The 18,769-nt window shown below is 46.8% G+C and overlaps 5 protein-coding genes across 5 annotated transcripts; 3 read left to right on the top strand and 2 right to left on the bottom strand.

Moving 5' to 3' along the window:
- Positions 1–501: 501 nt before the first annotated feature.
- HD556DRAFT_1439674 (uncharacterized protein) lies at positions 502–1,165 on the top strand (the record flags this gene model as incomplete). The annotated part of the gene is made up of 2 exons (XM_041305996.1): positions 502–781; positions 837–1,165. 2 exons carry the CDS (start codon positions 502–504, stop codon positions 1,163–1,165), a joined length of 609 nt encoding a protein of 202 aa, XP_041163667.1.
- Positions 1,166–4,102: 2,937 nt separating this feature from the next.
- Positions 4,103–6,169, top strand: HD556DRAFT_1305508 (uncharacterized protein; the record flags this gene model as incomplete). Its single annotated transcript, XM_041299797.1, has 8 exons — positions 4,103–4,191; positions 4,270–4,520; positions 4,572–4,709; positions 4,763–4,899; positions 5,189–5,282; positions 5,518–5,582; positions 5,918–5,986; positions 6,071–6,169. The coding sequence occupies 8 exons, from the start codon at positions 4,103–4,105 to the stop codon at positions 6,167–6,169; spliced, it is 942 nt and encodes a 313-aa protein (XP_041163666.1).
- A 1,053-nt stretch (positions 6,170–7,222) lies between these two features.
- Positions 7,223–10,016, bottom strand: HD556DRAFT_1457689 (uncharacterized protein; the record flags this gene model as incomplete). Its single annotated transcript, XM_041308161.1, has 10 exons — positions 7,223–8,467; positions 8,533–8,766; positions 8,925–8,982; positions 9,036–9,076; positions 9,149–9,189; positions 9,239–9,276; positions 9,335–9,375; positions 9,424–9,489; positions 9,542–9,573; positions 9,647–10,016. 10 exons carry the CDS (start codon positions 10,014–10,016, stop codon positions 7,223–7,225), a joined length of 2,166 nt encoding a protein of 721 aa, XP_041163665.1.
- A 2,851-nt stretch (positions 10,017–12,867) lies between these two features.
- Positions 12,868–14,022, top strand: HD556DRAFT_1439671 (uncharacterized protein; the record flags this gene model as incomplete). The annotated part of the gene is made up of 4 exons (XM_041305995.1): positions 12,868–13,255; positions 13,305–13,502; positions 13,552–13,692; positions 13,748–14,022. The coding sequence occupies 4 exons, from the start codon at positions 12,868–12,870 to the stop codon at positions 14,020–14,022; spliced, it is 1,002 nt and encodes a 333-aa protein (XP_041163664.1).
- A 1,280-nt stretch (positions 14,023–15,302) lies between these two features.
- On the bottom strand, positions 15,303–18,188 carry HD556DRAFT_1457688 (uncharacterized protein; the record flags this gene model as incomplete). Its single annotated transcript, XM_041308160.1, has 5 exons — positions 15,303–16,550; positions 17,311–17,436; positions 17,535–17,575; positions 17,625–17,661; positions 18,048–18,188. 5 exons carry the CDS (start codon positions 18,186–18,188, stop codon positions 15,303–15,305), a joined length of 1,593 nt encoding a protein of 530 aa, XP_041163663.1.
- Between the last annotated feature and the right edge of the window lie 581 nt (positions 18,189–18,769).

Raw genomic sequence — 18,769 nt, 5'->3', positions numbered from 1 at the left:
AACACGGCAGAACTTCCTTATGATAGGAAACTTTGATGGATCGTAAAGTTTGCATTTTTCAGGGTTGTTCCTGATGAAGTGTACCTAGTTGGCTTGTGTGTCGTCATGGTCGGCATTAGCCCTAACGTAGACCGCACCTCCATCTTAACGTTATGTCCTCCCGCGCGCCAAGGCCGCACAATCACACTCAACCTACAGGAAGCAAACAGGCCCCAAACAGAAATATAAAGAACCGCGCAAAGGTTGGCAGGACCTTCTTGCATCCATACGACTTCCCGTGCCAATCAGAAAATAAACTCAGTATTCAGACTGAAGCCGCCTTTACATATGTAAGCTTATATTTCGTTGACAGAAAACATGACTTAACCTTTAAGGTCCAGACCAATGCAAACAACCTTCCCGTCGACGACATCTTCGCAGCTGGGGCAGGCCCCAGATCGACATTCAATGAAACCAACACTGCAATCGTATCTTGAATGCCTTGACCGACACAGTGAAAGGATGCTCAACACTTACAGGGAAATGCTGGAGATCTATTCTCGTATCAGAGAGCTTCTTCCCAGCGACCAATCGGAAGTCACCGAGGGCACATGGGATGGCACCGTTGACATCCAAGCGACCGTCAATGAGCCTCAGACCATTGCCCCAAGTGTACTCGCTAGTGCATGGTCATCGGATCTCTCCTTTCCAGAGCTTTTACCATTATATAGCCAGCTTCCGGACGGTCCTTTAGGATTGTTGTTAGAGGGTGTAAATCATCCCCTCGGTCAATTTTCCCAAGGTAAGTTTGCTATCATTGGCAGCCTTTTCTTTGCAAACTCACCATATACGAAAAGACGTAGTGCCCTACAGCTCTTCCGATCCAGACGGCTATGAGTCTATGGCACAAGACTTCGTGCCCCAGCACAGCACGTACTCTGAGGAGCAGACCCCGTCAAGTTCTTCAGTCGAACACGATGAACAATCACCTGTCCAGGAAAGAGTACAGTGCACCCGGCCTGGGTGCTCAAGTGTCGTCAACAAGAGTAATCTCACTCGTCATATCAACGAAGTACATGAGCGGAAGGTTAAGGCTCGATGCGCCAGCTGTGGAAAAGGGTTCGCACGCCCGTACATGATGGATGACCATATCCTTCGGGGCAAATGCGTCCCTAGATTTGGTTGACTTAAACAAAATGATGCATGCATACGCACGCACGCCCAACTTCACCGCTTCGATTATTGATAATTGATTTAGTCTTCTCGAAGTTGTATTCTCTAGTGTACCGATGTTTCCTGAAGGCCACCCGAATGCGATGACTATGATCATTGGGGCAATGAATGTATGGAACCAATCCGGAACCGCACTGAGGTCGCAAACTCCGACATTCAAATGTTCATCCTTGACCTCATTCGCCACAGAGCGCTTTGACGGAGGCTTGGTCATCCATTAGCGATTGAACAGGGAAAGTCTTGGAGATAGACGTGTAGTGGATCTTGAAAAGCAACACGAAAGGTAAAACCGTAATCATGATGCACAGCAACGGGAATAAGATTCGATTAGATATGGCTGTTTCTCGCGTGATGACATTGACGTTGATTATGAGAGAGCATGCAGCTGAATTGTCTATTCAATTGTGAGGGAAAAAATGGGGAGCATGGCCGAGGACACATACTTATTTGAATTCAAATGTTGACTTGGAGCGCTGACATGGGCCATGATTGGGATGCGTCCTGACGGACATTGATAAAATAAGCCGGCAAGTAGCGAAATGGTCGAGTGCTCGGAAGGATCCGGTGTGTCTACAATTTGTTTTTCACAGCTGCAGTCTCTATTATAGCAGGGTCTGGCCATCACAGCATCTTGCAGTAGGACGTTCGCCATATGTTGTCATACCTACACCGATTAGATTTGCTACACCGCACTCTGCCCCTAGTGAGTCAAGGGTCCGTCCGCTTGGAACTCTAGTCAGCAATGGAAGGTGAGGTCTGTCATCAACTCATTCTTATGGCTTACTATGCGCAACTCCAAAACAAGGCGACGACAAATCATTCATCATTTTAGTACTAGTGCGTCGCTAAATTCCACTCTCAGACTTCATTCGCCCTTAATACTAGATATACGGAAGTGATTTAGAAAGGGAAGGGAAGAGCAAGGCGAGTACTTCGGGGTTGGACTTCCTGCTGGTGTACTGAATGTAAAATACAGAGACTGAGTAGAGCAATGACATTGAAGGATGGCTGGGGCCGGATCAAGATAACGTTGTGCCAATTTTTGGGATGACGCTTGGATTTGGCCGATGACCAGCCTTGGTATGCCCATGGATAGAGAATGGCTCTTTGACACGTTACTCGGAGCAAAAACAACATCAAATCACTGACTCCGAATCAACCCGAAAGGCAATGGTGAGCGGCCATCACACTTACTCACCCTATTTCACGGGACTATACAGCTCTTGGAAGTCATTTCCGCAGTTCATTATCGTACGCATTTACTTTTCCTCTATTTCTCGCACCAATTAAGCTTTCGATACTGTCGCCAACTGCACCAGCTCTGAATGCGCCAACATCTTTCCTGTGCCAAGCCATACCCAACCGCACTCTCCAGCACCTTCCCAGCTGTCCATCACTCAATAGTTCAATTCCACTACTTACTAGCTCCAGACACATGTTTTGTTGCTTAAGCTACCACCAATCGACTATTTCTGCCGTTGTGTGATTCATATTCTTGTTCCTCTTCAAATTAAGTTCAGTAGGAAACGCTTGCAAGTGCTACTAGTACAATCTTTTTTGATCCTGCACCAAAATTGAAACGTTCCCATGTCGATACAGTGACATACTTCCGTTTCAGTGCCAGTTACGCTTTAAATATGTGGACGGGACCTTCGAATGGACAGGACCTTCGAATGGAGGGGAGCTTCGAATCACGGAATATTGGAGCTTCGATGGGAGCTTCGAATGGACGGGAGCTTTGATTGCGCGTGATGGGGGAACTTCGAATGGATGGAAGCTCCGAATGGATGGAATGAAAGTTTCGAATGGACAGGAACTATTATGTACACGATAACCTCGTACATGTAGTATAGGGTCGTCAGTAGACTTTTTGAAGTCATTTACACGGTAATTCATATCTCAGCCTATACACGTGGCCGGCCTATCGGAACATATCCAGTTCTCACTTGGGATATCAGTGATTGATGGTTCCTGCGGTTGGCCCCTTCGGGCCCAGCGCACTGGCACTTATGTACGATTTGCCCCTTTCGCAGTGGCGTTGCGGTAATATTTAACGGTGGATTCGAACCGACAGGGTGGATTCTAGCGGATTGTCCTAATAGAATTCCATGTGGTTGAGTAAAGGCTGCAGACGTAATTAGCTATTTATCGCGGATTTCATGAAAGAGAACATACATATGGACTGCCACGGCTATGTTTGGAAGTCGATTGAGAATGGCAATATCAACCAGTAGTATTGATGGAGAGTGGAATATCGATCCTTTTGTGTCCCTGCCATCGGCCCTTGTTGACATTATGAAGCACGAGTACCAACCGAAATGACCCTTTCTTGTTACAATATAGTTCTTGGTTAAGAAGGAAGTCACCGCGATGGGGACCGTCCAATGGAACTACCACGGTAGCTTGACACATCCCAGCAAGTTCATAATGGTACCTGTGACAGTGCACTCTGAGTCACGCCAACTTCCAATGCAGCCTAGTCGTCCAGTGACATACTAGCTATTTTGGGTACGCGTGGAAATTTATTCACATCGCGTTTGACTGTCTCCTAGAAGCGAGCAGGGAGATCTAAATCTATAAGAGGTAGGGCCAAGTTCACAAGGCTCGAATGGCAGGCGATAATAATTACACTTTGCATTTCATATGCAATTCATTTCCGGTAAGACTTGCAGATTGGTCCCGTTCAACGAGGCAACTCATTAGAAGCAAAATACTCGGTGGATTCGGCTACATACCCACTGCGCCTGCCAGAGGCGCCATGGGCACAGAGCGCATGATATAAAGGCCTTGGGATGATGTTCCATTTTGTGATCAATTTCCCAACTCTCGCAAAGGATAACAAGGGTTCTCCTGCTTCCATACTGTTTTACCTGTCGCCTAGAGTCTACAGATGGATAGGTTAGGCGCGCACCGTAGAAAAAGACACGAGCGCACCATAAATTCATCCAGATCAACACGACAAAACCTGTCGTCCGCATGGTCAGTACAGGCCCCTGATCAACATCCAACAAGACTAGTCCGGCAGTCATATCTCGAGTGCCTCGACCGCCTCTACAGGTTAGAGCGTCGCGTGCACGAGGAAATCCAAGAGGTTCACAGCGTCATGGATCTCCTGGACAACTACCGGTCAGATGCCACAATGGAGGATTCGGACGGATGTGATAGCACCATCGACTCCAAAGCTGGACTCGATACCCTCAATGCTATTCTACCGTCTGAATCTTCGCACGACCCCTGCTTCGGGCTACAGCATGCACCCCATGAAGCATCATTCGGGGTTGTGGAATCGTCATCAGAAGGTACAGAAGGTGAGTTGCTGTATATGCAGTCTTTCAAATTTCAATGCTTACCATGTACAGGCTTATTGCCCCATGGCGCCCGCAGTTGTGCCGACTATGTAACTCAGCCTCAGCACAGCATGTACTCTGCAGGCATTCCGGCATTTCCTGACCCGCGTGTCATGGAATTGTCATCAGATGGTGTGGATGCTCGCTTCGGTAAATTCGTTATCATTCACAACTTTTCATTGAAACATTCAGTGTATCCCTAGATTTACCACTCCATGGCGCGTCCGATTCCGTCCATGAGCCCGCTGCAAAACCCTTCCAGGGAATTTATTTCGAGGGAAATGCTCCATTGAGTTCTGCAGCCAGACCCGACGCGGAACTGTTTGTCCCCGTTGAGCAGGTTAGCCAAGCGAAGGTGAAATGCACCTGGGAGAGGTGCTCGGCACTCGTCAACAAGGATAATCTCACTCGTCACGTCAAAGAAGTGCACGAGGGGAAGATTAAGGCTGTTTGTGCGTGCTGCGGAAAGGAGTTCAAGCATCCGTACCAGATGAATGAGCATAGGCTTCGGACCGGATGTGGAATGTCCTAGATTGTGATCTTGTATAACAAAGTCGTTAGACATTTGATGAAGTGATTCCTTATGAATAAGATGGGATCTGGGAGTGTTGATGTTCACTTACTATAAGGCCACCTTGGTGGATGAAAGCACACCCTTGATTTCATTCGCTACTTCGAGTGAGGTCGAGCCATCAATATCGGCAGAGAAAGCCCTAAAGATAGGTATGAATATCTCGAAAGAAACAGGGAAGGCGATGCGCACCGTTGTTTATAATATCAAGTGTTTTCAAGAATCGAGAGAGTGCAGCCCTCTACGTGAATTGTTGTGGAAAAGGAGAAGTATGGCTGCACTGAGAAGAAAAACGTCGACAAGACGTCGGGACTCGGCCCCCGGGCCCCAATATTTAATAATAGGATTGTTCGGGTGCCTAGATATAAATATGCCCCATCTCCGGAGTTCCTATGTTCCACGACTACACCTCCAGCATTCCTCTTGGAGATGTCATGATTGATCCCTTGGAGGTGAGTACGACGACGAGCAAGCGGAAACTCAGCGGCCTTGATTCGCATCGCCTTGTCCGTGCCTTTCAACTTTTCCGTATTCATTTTCGCTCACAAATTACTTCGCACAGAGATTCATTGAAACTAGCCGGGCTTGCATGCATGCGTGTGTTGAAAACAAACGTTGACTCAGATAAGGTCTTTCTTCCAATACAGGCGTGTGAATTGCCTATACATACGCGTCGTGCGTCATTTTGCCGATCAACATAGTTGCAATCTTGATCGTCGAATCTTAGCTCGATCATGGACCTGCCCTGATCGCGACGCGTCGATCGGAAGTCTTCGTGTCGATCTAGATCTTTCAAGGCAAGCTCATTTTGAAGCCACACAGGTTTACTACTTGTGCAAAGACTCGGTTCGGAATGGTGAGCCTAGCTTCTAGGTGGCATGGGAAGGTGCTAACACAAGTCACTAGCTAGTCATTGCCTACTTTTGTGATCACACTCTAGGTATGCAATCGAATTTTTATGGCCATAGCAGGCCATTTTAAGTTCGGCTATCTCAAGGGAGACGCGACGCAACTAGGTTTAGTTGCACGCTTCGAGTAACAATCACATACTGCAGCGCCGGATGGGATCGCTTCAGCAACAACGCCCTGCCATAAATTTGGACAACGCAGCTCGTCTCACCTGCCCGGCGAATATCAGATCATCGCTTGTTCAAGTGGCGACCTGCGAGTATGGAACTTGAGTAGGTGACCAGATAGAATAAGACTAATGACACAGAGAAGGCGTACCGTAAGTAAGACACGCGTTGTCTCCTGATGGGAAGATGTGAGGTGATGAGAATGTGGGAGAGGCAAGGTGCTCACCCGGAACACAGGTAAAGTGTTGTTTGTCTGTTGAAGTCAAGATGCAGGGTCGGTGGTGAGCAGATTTGCTAAACGATGGAATAACAAGGGACGCTCAAGACAGGACATTCCTACGTGAGTACAGTCATCGATGGGTGCTGCTACCTGTTATTTTCAGAATCCTAGTCAAGATGTGGACTGCACGTAGTATAGATACAATTTATTGCCGCACCTCATTGTGCAGTGCATCACTTCGAACATTGCGCTACCTTCCATTTCGCTGTGTGACCCGCAGAGACAAGGCATAAATTTCTCGACAAACTCAGGTTTTCGTGAACGACAACTGTACACAACTTGGAAGAGACAGCGCAAACTGATCAACGCTAAGAGCAATCCCAGAATTCGTCACTACTGCTAACTTCCTACTGCCGTACTCTAGTGTTGTCTCCAGGTCTTGAAACAATTTCTATCTACAACTAACGACATCTAAATTGAACATTCGCTCTTCTTGACATGCTTTACTCTCTTCATTATCACTTCTATATGATTATTAGACTATCTTTATAACGCGCTAGACGCAGCCATGGTATCTCATCATATGCCATGGATGTATCCTTCTATGTAGTTGTTGAATTTTATCAAGCGCGTATTGTGTTGTGTGATTACATGGCTGTTACAGACGCGGATATCAAAAGGTATACAGGAGGGAGGGGACCGTCGAGCACAGTGAGCGGTGGAGCTCAGGTGACGCACGTAATCGTGTTAGAAATCGTACTAATGACACATTCCCGGACGTGAAGATATTCCAAACTCAATTCTTATAGGAGGCTCGCGTGATATACGGCGCAGTAGCCCTTCTCAAAGATCTAAGATACCTGTTGACTTCAATCCAATTCGAACCATATGAGTGAACTTGGTCGACGAAAGGGAGCCAGGCGGAAATAATGCGGGCGATAGTTTCAGTTTGAGACACGGATAAGTCCAAAGCCAATAATCGTAGGGAGGTATGTTGTATTGGCTCGGCATCAGGATCGATGTCGATAGTTGCAAGATTGATTGGAACTCGTAGTGTATCCAATTCTGGACATAGACTGAGCGCTGTGAATAATCCACGGAGGGAGATTTCGGAAGGAGCATAGCTAGCTGAGTCACTGATTTCCAGAGCGCGGATGTGCGGCCAAGTAGACATGGCTTGCAAGAGCATGTCATTGTCCAGGTGGATGATGTGGAAATTATGAAATGTGAGCCTCAGGCTTCGGAGTTGCGTAAAACAAAGAAATTGCGGAATTGGTGTCAAAGGCTCGCTGTTTGGGGGTACACGGTATTCCTCATCAAGAGAACAAATGGTGATTTCTTCTAGAGTCCGACACGCTTCGCAGCGGGACAGAGCATGAAAGAGTTGCTCGGCATCTTCTGAAGAGATATAGTTGGCTTCAAACTCGAACTTTTTCAGCGAGGGAAATTGCGAGTGTTGCATGACTGTGATGATGTCTTCAGGATCATAGAGATCTTGAAAGGAAAGGCTTGTGATGTTAAGGAATGATACATTCACGATATCTCGTTTTGACAGCGAAGGAGGGTCATTACACCCTTGTTCAATTTCTAAATTGAGAAGGGTAGGGAGGTGGGAGAGATGCTTCCATGTTTCCCAGTCGAGCATTGGACAACAAAGAGTTACAAGCCGCGTGCACCAATGAATCCTATCGGATAGCAGGGACATCTCATTTGCTGTACTATCAACCTGGCGCCATTCAGGAGTGTAGATGAATAAATCCTCCAGAGCAATGCAACGTATCACAAAGGATTGCAGACCCTCATCGACGCCCAATAGATGACATCGGTGCAGCATGTGAGGCAGAAAGAGGTTCAGATATGCGGTGGTAAGACTTAATGACTTCAGCCTTGGAAATATGCATGCCTCGGCGGGGATGACAGAGAGAAGGTGCGGATCATCAGATTTTATGTCCAATGTGCGTATGCGGGAGGAGTGACGCAGAAATTGATGGGCCTCATGGGCAGATAATGGCTCGACACCTTTCGCCCAGGGTTGGTGCCACTATTATGTAGACGCTCGGTGAGCCGAAAAGAAACGAACAAAGCGTAATGAAGTCATGTACTGACCCTTATACCACTATGGTATATCAGTCGATGTAACCTCGCTACACAGCCTAGCAGTGGTTCTAATCCATAGATTTCAGTCCACAGCAAATCCATCGCAGGCTCGTGGAAGATTTTGCATGTCCTTGCAAGCGCTGAAAGCAATTTCTGGGTCGATGGTGTTTCAGCATATGGTACATAGGCGAATATCTCTAGGAGGACTTCGTGAACAAGTAAAGCCTGATGCATCACTAGGCCCTGGGGCAGAGTTGGCAAGACTCAAAACTAAGTGTTATGTAACATTGCCTACGTGGGACCAATACTATTTTCAGAATTCCAGCCAAGATATCGATGTGAACTAGCTACTAGTGCATAGTATACACGTAAGTACTTCCACATCAAGAAACACTACTTACATGCAAACGAGGAAGTGCATCGGTGACGTTGAGTGCAGCGCCAGTGGGCTGCTTCCCACTCCAGAAAATTTATGCTGATGATGCAGCGCGTGGCCACGCGATCGAGTCGACATTTTGGGGACCAGACTGTCCACTCCATAGAATTTGCTCGCCTGCAGATTGGTCAGAAAGGTTGATTTAACCTCGAGATTAGATTGTGTTCACCTCCGACAACGAGTTCGTACTGCGCCTTGGTCAAGTTTGCCAACGGATGAGAGGTATATGCCTAACGGGACATTGTGAGATGCGTGGCTATCCTCAACATTCATACTTACCTTGGACTAGATTTTGAAGGGGGTCGCACCAGCCATTTCTGTTCTCACAAGGAATGTCAGTTCAGATCGAGTATATTCCACAAGATGAAGACCAACCCAATTGGGTCGTCTCCCAGTCCCTCACCAGCACCATAATCCTAGGATAATAAGGACATTATATTCTATAAACGGACTCGTCAACTAACCAGGTAGAAGTGATTTGATGGTGCATGGATGATCCCGAAACCCCTTCTTGCCACTACTGCAGCATTCTTTCAATAAAGTTGAATCAGCGATGTCAGATCGTGATATTATGATACTTACATCACAATAGTTTGGTTTGAGAGCGCAGTAGTCTAGTCTAGGACCATTTCTAAACGACCGTTTCCATTCAATATCATCATTCAAAGGAAGAAACACGCCACATACCTTCCCATATGACAGGCGTCTTTCCATGGACAATCAGTGCATCGCGAGTGGTCTGCATGAACGTGTCAAGAGCACCGTTTAGCGTCATGCCGGTGCTGTTGAGCTGCTGCTGCGCTAGGTAGTCGTCGGCGTAAAGGTTTGCCAATTTCATTGCCCTGGTGCTGAAATAGTATGAAGGAATGATCTTTACGACATCAGTAAGCAAGGAAGCAGTGAAGTTCATGACTTCTGGGAATACAAAACGAAGCTGGCCAGCAGGGGGCTTGTTGGCCAAGTTTGTCCACGGGCTAGCATCGAAGCTCGCAACGTATTCGGTACAAGGGGCCACAATAATAGCAGCGGGGAATACCATCAGCGAACAAAAGACCATGATAAAGGGAGACGTACTGCAGCAGCACACTGCACGATGTATTGGACATCATTCGCTGCATAAACGTCTTGAGCAATGCACTATGCACTGTTGATGGTGAGCTCGGGATACTGCATAACTTCAAGTTCAAGTCAGATGATACCCTGGGACAGATAACCGATGTGAGTTGCCCATTTATAAGTCATACCGAATCAAAGGTTGCGGTCATTATTATTATTACGTGGTCCTGACTATTTGAGAACACAGGACTTGGTTCAAATGGTTGCACAAGAATAAAAAGTCAAGTCTGTATAGACAGACATGATGGTAAGCCAGACTCTAGAGATTAGTCGGGAGATGATGTATCAGGCTGTAAGAGGTAGAGTTGGCCTTATGCATTCATCTACCTGCTGAGAGGACGGTCTACAATCCTTGATAGACCAGCAATTCAGAATAAAACTCCAATGGCTATCAATGATCGCGAGAAACCGGACGCCATGATTTTGTTCTGAGAGAAATTGTGACCACAACTTGTGCGCTCGCTTGAACTCGGAGTAGGGTGGTTTTCTCGTCAATACCTGGCTCAAGGGTGAGACTCGGCGTTGAATGAACATAATTTTGGGCAAACCTGGAAAAAATACACTCAAACGAATATACGTCGTATAATCGCTCAGAAAGCTCGAGAGTAGATTGTGTTTACCTCCGAGAACAAGTTTGCACTGCACCTCGGTCAAGTTTGCCAACGGATCAAAGGTACATGTCTAATGAAACATCGTGAGATGCATGATTATCCTCAACGTTCAACATTCGTACTTACCTCGAACCAGGTCTTGAAGGGGTCATACCAGCTAGTTCTGTTCTCCTAAGATATATCAGCTCATATCGAGTACATTCGACAAGCTGAAGACTAACCCGTCTCCCAGCCACTCATCAGTACCAGAATCCTGGGATGATAAGGAGATTGTATTCTGTAGAAGAACTTGGCAACTAACCAGTACCCGTCTTGAGTGTTACAGTAGGAGGCTCAATCATGATGTGTCCACCGTTACAAATGTAGCGTTCATAATGGTGCTGAGGGCCCAGACTGTCTGGACCGTGGTGGTTAGTTCATACATTGGCGCTTACAGAAGTGGTCATCTTGAATGTCCCCAGCAGTGATGAGCTGCGATGTTGGGATGTTGATAAGATGGAGGATAGTGGCTCAGACGGCAAACATGAAGACATGAGCAAGCATAGGTTCGTGACTAGACCTTCAAGCGAAGAGAGATGTTGTGAACGTGGTGGCCAAGGCGTACGAAAACGTACCCAAACTCAAACTTTGGCATCGGCCCACGAGCTGCAGAAGACCGAATGCCAACATGCGGCATAAGGGCGCTCCGCGAAGAACTCATGTGATTCATGAATCTCAAGATCTAAACCGGATTCGTCAGTCAAGACACATTCACATATACGCTATACTTATTTTGAGACACATTCAACGATGCTACGCAAGATTCAATGACGGCTTTGATGGATGCAATGATGAACAGAATGAAGGTGTTGGGAATGACGACGGTGAAGGGGAAGCTGCAGATGACGATTTCATTATGTCTCTTTCCATTTCTGCCTGCTAAAACTTACAGCTATACATTTTCAATTCTAGCGAGGTACTGCGCTGCAGCAGAAAAGAAGATAGAAACTCCCGCATGATGTTTGCTTGTTTTTGTTTGTCAGTTAGTGGTGTTGTGTCTACATGCACCATACCTAGTACTATTCAACATGTTCACATGTGACCATCATGGGAGACGTTCACTGACTTTGGCGAACGTTCGGCGGCTGGTAGAACACTGGTTGACAGTGCGCCGCTGAGCCACGCCTCTCAGGCTCAGCCTGAGAATCTTAATTGCCATATCTGGTGCGCGAAGTATTTTAATTTCTAGTCTTTGCCTCACGTCTGATAGCTAAGTTAAAAATAGTACATACACTCGACACTTTGTTACTTACATATTAGGGACGCTCAAAGTTGGGGGCGCTCAGGTCGCCCATGCCTACCGCCCACGCCTATGACCCCTTTGGTCTACCTAAAACGTAGCTTACACAGTATTATATAATACGGATATGTACAAAACGAGATGGTGTTGTAAGCCAAGGGGGGTCATAGGCGTGGGCGACCTGAGCGCCCCAAACTTTGAGCATCCCTAAATAGTAATTCATCCATAAGTACCTACACCTTAGCATCTAATACATCATCTAATCTCTAGATTGCATGGCCGATGGTGCCGCCCATGCCTCGACGTTAACCGTGCCTTGCATCAGCTGTCACACCATCCGTGATTCGGTTATCACCCTCCAAGACATATGCTGACCCCTACCTGGTTGTGTTAAGAATGTGTTTCGAGCTGCGGAAGTACTACGCGCGTCCTATCTGTCTCTTGCGAAAGACATATGAATTATACAGGTCAGTAAAAGTTCACGGCCATGACACGCATAATTGAAATGTTCTGTTCGAGCTACACTTGAAGTCAATCATTTATTTTTGCGCATGATGGATTGGAACACCCAGACAACGCGATTCAAGCGGCAAGGAAATGACAATCGTTGCGATAGTGCTATTATAAGGACTCAAGCCCATTGGTAAATTCAGCCGGTTAATTTCGGATCCAGTACATGAAGCAAAATGGAGTACCGTTTTGATTCAATGGGTTCACGTTTTGTTGGCTAACCAGAGTGCGCTATGCGAAAACTGGCCACGAGCCATAGGCCAGATTGCACCTGCCAGACGGGCCACGGAAAAGGTGGAATGAACATAAAAAGCCGTTCAATTTCCTGACTCACAAGTATTCTCCCCCCATTCGCACTCGCCTATACATTAGGTTGCATCATAAACAAAGACATGGATACACCCACATCAACACTACAAAATCCACCTGACCAGCATCTTCTAACACTCCAGTCAATTCTCGAGTGCATCCTCCGCCTTGATATGTTAAATCAGCGCATTGACATGTTAGAGCGCCGCCTTGACGTGTCAGACCATGGCGTGCGTGAGGCAATGCAGGAGATCCGCAGCGTCAAGAATGTCGTTTGCGACTACCAGTCAGGTTTCACAATGGAGCATTCGGGTGGACGTGGTGGCGTTGTCGACTCTCAAGCTGGAGTCAATGATCTCACTGCCGTTATATCGCCTGGATCTTCGCATAATAGCCAAATCATGCTACAGCCTGCAGCACTCCATGGAACATCGTCCGGGGTCATGGGATCGTTGTCAGGGGGTACAACAGGTAAGTTGCTTTATAAGCAGTCTTTCCTTCAAATGCTTACCGTGTACAGGCCCATTGCGCTACGGCGCTCGCAGTCCTCCTATCACAGTTAAGCATTCGGGTGGACGTGATGGCATCGTCGACTCCCAAGCTGGACTCAATAGCCTTAATGGTATTCCACCATCTATATCCTCGCACGACCCCTACCTCGTGCCACAGCCTGCACCCTCGTACAGGGTCACGGGATCGGTGCCAGAAGGTACAGAAGGTAAGTTGCTGTATACGCAAACTTTCTTTTAAACGCTTACCGTATACAGGCTTATTGCTCAACGGCACCTGTGGTTTTGTTAACAATGATTATGTAACACATCAGCATAGTATATACTCTGAGGACTTCACGGCATCCTATGGTATGGATGCCACGGAATCGTCATCAGAGGGTGTGGGTGCTCGCTTCGGTGAATTTGCTATCATTCCTAGCTATTCGTTGAGAAGTTTACAATGTACCCCTAGATTTATCGCTCGATGTCGATGGCACGTCCGATCCCGTGTGTGAGTCCGCTGCCCAACAGCTTGGTTCTGTTGTGCAAACTGGCCGAACAAAAGTCAAAGTAGGACGCCCCAGAGTAAAATGCCCCTGGGACAAGTGTCCGAAATTCATCAGCAAGGATGGCCTCGGTCGTCACATTAACGAGGTGCATGAGAAGAAGATTGTGGCTATTTGTTCAAGATGCAAAAAGGATTTCACGCGCACGAATGTGATGACGCACCATGCATGTCCTTTGTGAAGGTCCTAGATTATTATCTTGTATAACAAAGTCGCTAGATATTCGACGAAGTAGTTCCTTATTGAGCAAAATGCGATCTAGGGGATGCGATGTTCGCTTGATACGAAGCTGCCTTGATAGCTGAAATTCACCTTTGACTTCATTTGCTACTTCGAGGGAGGTGGAACTATCAATGGGTAAAGAAAACCAATGTAGAAATCTCGAAAAGAACAGGCAAAGCAATGCATACCGTTGTTTGGAATGTCAAGTGTTTTCATGGGAGTGCTACAATTGGAAATAAACCTAATTAGATACGAGGTGAAGGTAATGGAAAGGCAACTTACTGGGATGAATTAATGCGGAGTTAGGGACCGTTTGGCAACTGCTCGGTTTTGTTTTCATTTGAGACGGAAAAAAGGCGTCCAGAAATGTTGTCATGCTACAAGCAAATTCTGGATGGTGGGTCCTGGAATGCGCATGGGGGAAGAGCACCAAACAGCGTGTGGGTATTGCAGGGCAAGTGAGTGGTAAGAAATGGTTAGTATGGGGGAGGGGTCAACGTTCAACGGTAGGAAATGTATTGATCATTGGTTGTATGTGATGATGATGATCCGTTTTCCAGGTGTGCACAGTATAGCCCTCCACGCAAATATGGAAATAGGCCTGCGGAGAAGGAGATGTATGGCTGCGCAAACAAGAAAAATCAGCAAAAACGTTGTAGCGTTGACGTGTTCGGGTGCCTAGATAAGATGTCCTATCGCCGGCATGTCCCGGGCCATGACTGTCATATGTATGGTTCCACGACTATGTAGTACACCTCCACCCTTGGAGATATGTATACGATGCTTTGGAGGTCAAAAAGCCTAACCAGCAAGCGGAAACTCAGCGGCATTGATCCGCATCGCCTTGTCCATGCCTTTCGGGTTCATTTCGCTCATCGCATGTACAGATCGATCGGATGTCTTAGTGTCGATCTAGACATTTGAATGGATGTATCCTTCTACGTAGTTGTTGAATTCTATCAAGCATGTATTGTGTTGTGCAGTCACATGGCTGTTACAGACGCGGATATCAAAAGGTACACATGAGGAAGGGACCGTCGAGCACAGTGAACGGTGCAGCTCAGGTGGCGCATGTAATCATGTTGGAAATCGTACTAATGACAGTGAACCGGTGGGTTGTTGGCGATTATGCAGAGATACTAGTACAGTAGTTTATAACAGTGACGACAACGATAACGAAAGAACTCGAAGGTATGTAGCATCATTCCCGGACGTGAAGATATTCCGAACTCAATGATTCTAGGAGGCTCCCGCAACATCCGGCGCAGTAGCCGTTCTCAAAGATCTAAGATACCTATTGACTTCAACCCAGCTCAAACCATATACGTTTGTAACTTGGTCGACACAAGGGAGCCAGGCGGAAATAATGCGAGCGATAGTTTCAGCATCTCTTGTTTGAGACTCGGATAAGTCTAAAGCCAATGATCGTAGGGAGGTATGTTGTATTGGCTCGGCACCAGGATCGATGTCGATAGTTGCAAGATTGATTGGAACTCGTAGTGTATGCAATTCTGGACATAGACTAAGCGCTGTGAATAATCCACGGAGGGTGACTTCGGAAGAAGAAGCATAGTCGCCTGAGTCATTGATTTCCAGAGTGCGGATGTGCGGCCAGGTAGACATGGCTTGCAAGAGCATGTCATTATCCAGGTAGATGCAGGAATTATAAAATGTGAGCTCCAGGGTTCGGAGCTGCGTAAAGCAAAGGAAATGCGGAATTGGTGTCAAAAGCTCGCTGTTTGGGGTTACAAAGTATGTCTCCTTAAGAGAACAAAAGGTGATTTCTTCTAGAGTCCGACACGCTTTGCAGCGAGACAGAGCATGAAAGAGTTGCTCGGCATGTTCTGGGGAGATATATTTGGCTCTAAACTCGAACTCTTTCAGTGAGGGAAATTCCGAGTGTTGCATGACTGTGATGATATCTGCAACATAATAGATTTCTTGAAAGGAAAGACTTGTGATATTAAGGATTGATAGATCCACGATGTCTCGTTTTGACAGCGAAGGAGGGTCACGACATCCTTGCTCAATTCTCAATTTGAGAAGAGTAGGGAGGGAGTAGAGGTGCTTCCATGTTGCCCAGTCGAGCATTGGACAAGAAAGAGTTACAAGCCGCGTGCACCAATGAATCCTATCGGATAGCAATGACATCTGATTTGCTATGCTGTCAACCAGGAGCCATTCAGGAGTATAGATACATAAGTGCTCCAGAGCAATGCAACGTGTCACAAAAGATTGTAGACCCTCGTCGACGCCCAATAGATGACATCGGTGCAGCATGTGAGGCAGAAAGAGGTTCAAATATACGGTGGTAAGACTTAATGACTTCAGCCCCGGAAATATGCATGCCTCGGCGGGGATGACAGAGAGAAGGTACGGATGTTCAGATTGTATCTTCAATTTGCGTATGCGGGAGGAGTGACGCAGAAATTGAGGGATCTCATGAGCAGATAATGGCTCGACACCTTTCGTCCAGGGTTCGTCCCACTATTATGTAGACGCTCGGTGAGCCGAAAAGAAACGAACAAAGCGTAATGAAGTCGTGCACTGACCCTTATACTACTATGATATATCAGTGGATGTAACCTCGCTACACAGCCTAGCAGTGCTTCCAACCCATGGATTTCAGTCCACAGCAAATCCATCGCAGGCTCGTGGAAGATTTTGCATGTCCTTGCAAGCGATTTTGGGGTCGATGTTGTTTGAGTAGGTGATACATAGGCGAATATCTCCAGGAGGACTTCGGGAACAAGTAAAGCTCGATGCATCACTGGGGTACGGTAGGTCAGAACTCAAAACAAGGTTTTATGTAACATTGCCTACCACGTGGGACATTCCACCAAGATATCGATGTGAGCTAGCTACATAGTATACACGCGTAGCACGGATACAATTTATTGCCAAAAATGTGGATACTTCATGAATCATTGTTCAGTGCATCACTCGAACATTTCGTCAACTTCTGGCATTTCGCCGCGTGACTTCTCGCAGAGCAGAGGCATAAATTTCTTGACATATCATAAGTCAGGTGAACGAGAGCTATACACATCTTGTAAGCAACGGCGCAGACTGATTAAAGCCAAGACCAATCGTGAAAAGACGGATCAAGTTCTAAATCAAGCGTATATATCGCATGCGTCCAGTCGCAGCGCACACAACTGCGGCTGGAGTGGGATGGCATTGATGCCACGTTGTACCATCCTGTACCTGACGTCCAAGTACTTCCACATCAAGAAACACTACTTACATGCAAACGAGGAAGTGCCTCGGTGACGTTGAGTGCAGCGCCAATGGGCTGCTTCCCACTCCAGAAAATTTCTGCTGATGATGCAGCGCGTGGCCACACGATCGGGTCGACATTTTGGGGACCAGACTATTCAATCCATAGAATTTGCTCGCCTGCAGATTGGTCAGAAAGGTTGATTTAACCTCGAGACTAGATTGTGTTCACCTCCGACAACGAGTTCGTACTGCGCCTCGGTCAAGTTTGCCAACGAATAAAAGGTATATGCCTAACGGGACATTGTGAGATGCGTGGCTATCCTCAACATTCATACTTACCTTGGACTAGCTTTTGAAGGGGTCGCACCAGCCATTTCTGTTCTCACAAGGAATGTCAATTCAGATTGAGTGTATTCGACAAGATGAAGACCAACCCAATTGGGTCATCTCCCAGTCCCTCACCAGCACCATAATCCTAGGATAATAAGGACATTATATTCTATAAACGGACTCGTCAACTAACCAGGTAGAAGTGATTTGATGGTGCTTGGATGATCCTAAAGCTCCTTGCCACTACTGCAGCATCCGCAGAAGAAATTCAAATACTTTCAATAAAGTTGAATCAGCGAAGTCAGATCACGATATTATGATACTTACATCACAATAGTCTGGTTTGAGAGTGTAATATTCTAGTCTAGGACCATTTCTGAGCAACCGTCTCCATTCAACACCATAATTCAAAGGAAGAAACATACCACATACCTTCCCAATCTTTCCATGGACAATCAGTGCACCGCGAGTGGTCTGTGGGAACGTGTCAAGAGCACCGTTCAGTGTCATGCCGGTGCTGTTGAGCTGCTGCTGCGCTAGGTAGTCGTCGGCGTAGAAGTTTGCTAATTTCATTGCCCTGGTGCTGAAGGGAGGATCTTTGCGACGTGAGTAAGCAAGGAAACAGCAAAGTTCATGACCTCTGAGAATGCGAAACGAAGCTAGCTAGCAGGGGGCTCGTTGGCGAAGTTTGTCCACGGGCTAGCGTCGAAGCTCGCAACACATTCAGTGTAAGTGGCCACAATGATAGCAGCGTGGCCGTGTGTATCTATTTCCTGGTAGAATGTCCAGTCCATTGATTGATAGGTACTGATCATAACATCGATACCTCTGCGGGAACACCATTGTTACGGACTAGGATAGTTCGAGCTCTCCCTAGGCGGATTGCCTAATCTGATAGCGGGCTCGCTATTGGAGAGACGGGGATCTTCTCTCGAATGAGAGGTTCGGGGGTTCCACTTAAGGTAGCGTCGGCTTTCCTTAAGGTGCGGCTTAGACTGAAGGACTGGGACTGTCTTTCAGAGGAAGTTCTGGATAAAACCTAGTAGAATCAAGTAGGGAATATACATGATTCTAGTCTGCTCTATATACTGTCGTCCGTGTGCACAGACCAATACTACGTTCGGTAGGTAGATGTAAGTGTGTCTATACAAGGG

Source organism: Suillus plorans, assembly GCF_016647745.1.
Source record: "Suillus plorans strain S12 chromosome Unknown HD556scaffold_11, whole genome shotgun sequence".
NCBI classification, from domain to species: domain Eukaryota; kingdom Fungi; phylum Basidiomycota; class Agaricomycetes; order Boletales; family Suillaceae; genus Suillus; species Suillus plorans.
Note: the sequence above shows the minus strand (reverse complement) of the source record. Positions and strands in the feature narration are given on the sequence as shown.